The sequence below is a fragment of the Eschscholzia californica genome, unplaced genomic scaffold (assembly GCF_041429995.1).
Source record: "Eschscholzia californica isolate CP2 unplaced genomic scaffold, dmEscCali1.0.p SCAF_2, whole genome shotgun sequence".
Classification (NCBI taxonomy): domain Eukaryota; kingdom Viridiplantae; phylum Streptophyta; class Magnoliopsida; order Ranunculales; family Papaveraceae; genus Eschscholzia; species Eschscholzia californica.
In genome coordinates this window covers 63,222,683-63,228,598 of record NW_028238309.1, presented here as the reverse complement: position 1 = coordinate 63,228,598, position 5,916 = coordinate 63,222,683, and the positions used below count along the sequence as shown (strand labels likewise).

Below are 5,916 nucleotides of genomic sequence, written 5' to 3'. Positions count from 1 at the left end.
TCTCTATCATGAAATCCTGGTTCCGCCCCTGCATATTACCATGGTGCAACAATAGGTCATGTGAATAGTGCCGTGATCTTCATTGCCAGTTATGATTCCTAGTGATGGTTATGGTTGAGTATTTGTGTGCGGAGTATTTGGTAGTTCACTAACTATGAGCTAATTTCTGATCTTAGATAAGGTGATCACAATCTTAAGTTTACTCCAATATCTCAAGAAGGGGATCAAGACCATTTGAGAACTCGCTAAGATGATCACAAATCTAAGAATGAAGAGTAGTTAATGTTTTAGAAAGTAAACCTAAAAAATAAGTTGAAGAGGGATACTTCAAAGGATATAAGAATATGTAGCTAAACTTTGGGCTATTCAAGAGGGCATTCGTTTACTTTTAACACTTCAAATCTTCAATACTTCTCTGTTTTGGTTGCAACTCATTAGTTTTTTTTGTTGAAAGGTTGCAAGTCATTAGATGTATATTGTACGATTAGTCTCTGGATATGATTATGCCGTCTGCGCGGTACTATATTACTTTACTGTCAAAAATGTAGATGTCTTCGAGTTGTGTCGCATCTCTTTCGTAGTTTCTTATTCCCATGTAGATCAGTAGATAGAGAAGCCACTGTGACGATTGATGTATTCGCTCATTATTGTTCTTCCATACTATACTATAGGGTGAGTAGGTGTCTATTTGACTTGTATTCGTGATAAGCTTTTTTAGGAGAAAGTTCTCCATGTGAGACTCATATTTTTAATTTAAAGCCCACAATCTCAACTCACTTGTGTGGGTACCTTTCCCCTAAGTCCAATGTATCCCTAATGTATTTTATGTCCCTAATATTATTTTGTAAATAGAAATTTATGTTCAATTAGAATACGAAACAACATTTTTCAGTATAACATGTTTGTGGAAGAATGTCATAGTTACCTAATCAAAACTATTAAAAAAAATTGTGTGAAAATTCATTCTATCTCTTGAAAATATCTTCACCGAAGCCAACTTCAGCGACTCATCCAAAGGTAGGAGTAGGCAATTGACTCTTCCAATTACAAATATATGTAGGTATATGATTAGGAATAGAGGTATGAACTTAATTTAGTGAATGTAACAAATGAGGATATTGAGATTCATTTTGTTCTGTGTTTGGAGCGATTATGAGTTCAAATCTAAAAAGTGTAATAATTTTCGATCCTAAATGATTCAATTTGATTTCGATAAAAAACGATTAAATCAACTCCTTTAACTATTTTCTCAAAAGATCTAAAACCTTTACGCAATAAAGCATATCAAAACGATCTAATCGTCTCCACCTCTGTTGGTGAAACACTAGACCTGGCTGGGAATCTTTGTGATTTTCTTGAATAAACAGTTCTAAGTTTACTCCAAAATCTTACTAGTGGAAATTCACTAGTAAACTTAAAAATTAAGTTGAAGAGAAATATTATTGAAGTTGATGATATTTTACGAAATCAATTTATATTTAGCTCCGTCACACAGTAGATATTCTTTTAGTTTTTTTTAGGGTGAATAAATCATATGGATTAACTATACCAACCTAAAACGAATGTGTTTTCATGTATAATTTATTTCTTTATTAAAGCAATTTTTGTGCTTGCAAGTTGTTTTCTAATCTAATTAGGATCTTCTCAGCCAACTTGTAAACCAAAATCTATCTCTTTCTCTTATTACTTTCTCTAATGACGCTTCAATATATTTTGTATGTGACCTAGGAAGATTTATATAACGATCTATGGGAACTCATCAAAGAGATCAAGAGTTAATAGTTATGTAAATATTCCCTCTCTCTGTATTAACAAGCTTAATTGCTTTATGAAATTAAAAATGATAATATGAATCATTGATAATCAATTTGTTTTATGAACTTAAAAGAGTTTTTCTGTGAAATGTTTGTTTCAACCACTGATGATCAATTTGTGTGAAATTTTTTTAGACGAGTCATCTCATCGAAAAAGAGAGACGAAGAGTAGTATTTGCGAGGCGAGAGGAAGACGGGAGGATAAAGAGCTCATGAAATAAACAGCAGTGGGAAATCAGTTGTACTGTACCACCTTTGAGGTGGTAAACCCATAGTTTTCTTTTCCAAATCTTTCCTACATAAAACCAACTTTACCACGTTTTCAGCTAAACAGTGTAAAATAAATTTGTGCAGCCTGTTTTCCCATATAACCAAGGGACTTTTTTTACACAGAGAAAACTAGATGTAAAAATCATTAAAATCTGAACTGAAACATATCGTTGGCAGCTTCAGAGGCTCTTGGAAAGCTTAGTAGCATCTCACTAAATTTTTTCATTCGTTCCTCTGTTACCGGTGATTTTGGGGGATAACCACTGACGAGCTCCAATTTCTGTAAAACAACCGAGTTCTTCAACAAAATTTCCAAAAATTTGAGTTCATTTACGCATCCCGAAAGTCCTTCAATCTTGACAAACTTGAGGTGATAGAGAATACATGGCAATGAAGACCCTGCTTCCCAATAATCTACATTGCTTCCTGAGCTTAATGTTATCTAAACAAAAAAGAACGATAAAACTTACGCGACGGAATTTATGACTGTCGAACTTCTTAACAAATTAAAAGTAAAGCAAACAAGATATAGTGTTGCGAGAGTTACCTCGTGGACATAAGGAAAATGTTGGTCGTCACCTTCCACCTATACAACAAACAAAGCGCAGTGTCAAGACAAGGTTACTTTGTCTTGGTGGCAGAGATGAAACAAAATGAGTAAGACATTTTTTATCACCCCATATACTTCCAGTGAAAGAGATTCAATATTAGGAGAAATCTGCAGCAAGTATGTTATAGCACGAAAAGAAGCTCTTGAAAGCCATGTATCCATCTTGAAGCATCGTAAATTTCGAAATTGGATGGGGGGACTGTAAACTATATCAGGCACTCCCATCATTACCTGAGCACATATATAAAACATCAATTTGGATAATCCATGTCTGGATGTAAAAATGTATCCATTTTCTGGCTTTTCTTGACAAGAATAGGATAACATATACGGAAAAGGGGAACCTAAATTATTCATGCTAGTTAGCCACTTAGGTCAAACAAAATGCAAGCATTGTAGCTATTTTCTCATAACGAGAGGAAGGGGGCATACCCTGCTAGAGCCAAAAACAATCTAAAATTCTAGATAGTACTAAAATTAGGTGCTCATACGGTGGATTCTACCTGTCAGACTAGTCTCTTTTATTAAGGACGTTAAATGCAAGTATTTCAGCTTTATTTATTAAGAGAAGAACGGATGGACGCACTTATACCTCAAGGAAGCCAGCTGATAAGTTAAGATCCTTTACGTTATGAAGCACTCTAAGAAAATTCATCAGACGTTGAGCACATAACTCTTTAAATGATAATGGAAGATCTGAAAGATCTTCTAGCGCTTCACTTGGTTCAAATAATGACATTTCAATATCAGCAGTTTCCAAGCTATCAAAGCTGTCTAGATAGTACTTTTGTTCAATGACATCTTTGCAAGAGAAGAATCTAAGTTTTGGCGCATATAACTTCACAGTTACGACCTCATTTTCCTCTGGAGTTTTAATTTGTTCCAACATAAGACGCTTAAATTTAGGCGAAGAAATGTTGAAAGTTATATTACTGTCTTTTACGGAACAAGATTTTAACAGTAAAGTTTCCAAAGACGGACAACTTGAGAATATCTTATTAGTTAAGTTCTCATCAATTGAAAGACCCCATAGCGTCAAATCTTTGAGCTTAGGTAAATCCATTGGATATAGATTAAGATTTGTAATATCCCCATCAAAGAACCAAATGTCCAAAGACTTCAATGAAGTAGAGGTAAAGAGAGGTGGAGGAAACTGAAAATTAAGTTCTTCGGGTAAGTCAATATGTAACTCTCGAACATTTCTTCGTACAGCAACAAGGATCCATGTATAAATATGGGTTTCAAGTGTTTCCAATTCGGAATACGAACAGGAAAGACGAAACCTTTTTATATCAGATGAATCGCGAAGAAGCAATGCAGTGTTGACAAACTGTATAAACCGACTGGTCGACTCTGTTTCGCTCGATTCAAACTTCATATCGCTGAAGTTTAGATTGGAGAGTGAAGTCCAGATAGGTCTCCATCTTTTGGAAAGAAGACTGGTGGTCTGAATAACATATCTAGTATCATAAAGGAAGGAAAGAATGTGAAGAATGATGGAATCAGGTAATTGGCTAATTCTATCTTCATCGTTAGAAATTTTCATCTCCTTTTCTAGTTCTGAAACTGGTGAATTTGTTGTTATCACCATTGTTCCAAACAGCTGAAAACATTCAAGGAAATAGACAATAAAATAATCATCAATGGGTTGTTTAGATTAGTATTAGTTAGACTTTACAATAAATGAAATCAGGACAAATAAGTAAACCCTAATCTCTAGTTAAATTGGCAAACAATGTTTGACACTCCTATACATCTATTAACGAAAAACATTCACAACATGCTGAAGTACCAGAAAACCTAAATGAGAGAGATAGAGAGACCTGATATGGCGGATGGTAGTGTTAAAATTTCTGTAAATCAGGAGCTCCTCCGACAAGGAAGCATAAACGGAATGGAGATGGAAACCCTAAACCTCCATTTTCGGACAATTAGGGGAGTGAATTTGAGAACGATGAATGGTAAGGTCACAATTAAAAAAGGTGGGTGTTTGGGGAAAATAAGAAAATTTTCGGTGGAAAAAGGGGGGAAGCTAAAAAAAAAACGAGGCACCAAACGCACCTTATTCTCTTCTCTCCCTTCACTGTTTCCCTCTTCTCTGTCCCTCCCTCTCTAAATTCCGGCGAAGGGACCCCTTCGTTTGGTTTTCCAGACGAGTTTCGCAGGGATCTAGAGTCCGGATCTAGGCAAAGCGTCTAATTCTACCAGACGAGGGTTCCGGCAAAGGAGTCTTTTTCACCGAAAATATGAAAAAAAAAAAAAAGAATGAGAGAGAAGAAAGAGAAGATAAAAGAAAGGGATGAAGAGAACGAGATAGAGAGGGAGAGAGAGATGAGGAGATATATGACCGAAATTGTTGCCGCTGGAATTAATGCCCGTCAGAATTGATGGTGGTGAGAAGGAAGATGGAGGAAGAAAAAAAAATCAAAACTTAAAGAGTGGGTAGTGTTTGGAGGAAACAAAATAAATTTGTTTCCACCCAAAACTTTTTTCCCCGAAAAATTTCTTTATTTTCCCGAAACATCGACCTTAAATAAGGTTGGTCTTTTTCAAGTTTAGTTTTTATGAAAATCCAAGAATGAAAAATAGATCTGGGAGATTTTATAGCAATGCTCAAATATATTAAAGGCAATGTATTTTTTACTCAAAACTTGATCAAAACAAATTAACCAAGTATTATTAAAGGCAGTGTATTTTTTTGAAGACATTTATCACCCACCTTTTCATTTCTCTTCTTCCGGTAAAAAATCGATGACTGGAGTTCGGCCTGCAACTTCGACCGACGACCATAATATTCTTCTTCTTCTTTTTCCTCTCATCTTTTCTCTCTCTACTCTCTCTCTTTCTAAACTCTCCGGCGAAGGGACTTTCCTTCGTCGAAGATCTGGAGAACCAAACTCAAAGGTCTGGTTCTCCAAGCCCTTTGTCTGGATCTGGAGCGCTAGATCCAGACGAAGGGTTTTCCAATCCCAAACCTTCGTCTGGTTCTCCACACCTTTGTGTCTGGAAAACCAGATCTCCGGCGAGGGGAGTCCCTTCGTCCGAGAGTGTAGAGGGACTAGAGAGAGAGGAAGAGAAGAAGAAGGAACAAAGGAATTTGAGGTTGTCGACCGATTTCCGACGACATTTGTCGGTGGAGGATAACGAGAAGAGAACAAAAACTTTAAATTTATGGAAGTCGACGACCGGATATCTCCGGTCTGCAACGACCTAACGGCTTCA

General features: G+C 36.0%; 1 protein-coding gene across 1 annotated transcript; it reads right to left on the bottom strand.

The window, feature by feature from the left end:
* Positions 1-2,053: 2,053 nt before the first annotated feature.
* LOC147560144 (F-box/LRR-repeat protein At3g59190-like) lies at positions 2,054-4,957 on the bottom strand. The gene is made up of 5 exons (XM_086662221.1): positions 4,518-4,957; positions 3,287-4,297; positions 2,761-2,925; positions 2,632-2,670; positions 2,054-2,526 (listed from the first exon to the last, which is right to left on the bottom strand). The coding sequence occupies exons 2-5, from the start codon at positions 4,283-4,285 to the stop codon at positions 2,230-2,232; spliced, it is 1,500 nt and encodes a 499-aa protein (XP_086518347.1). The 5' UTR covers positions 4,286-4,297; positions 4,518-4,957; the 3' UTR covers positions 2,054-2,229.
* Between the last annotated feature and the right edge of the window lie 959 nt (positions 4,958-5,916).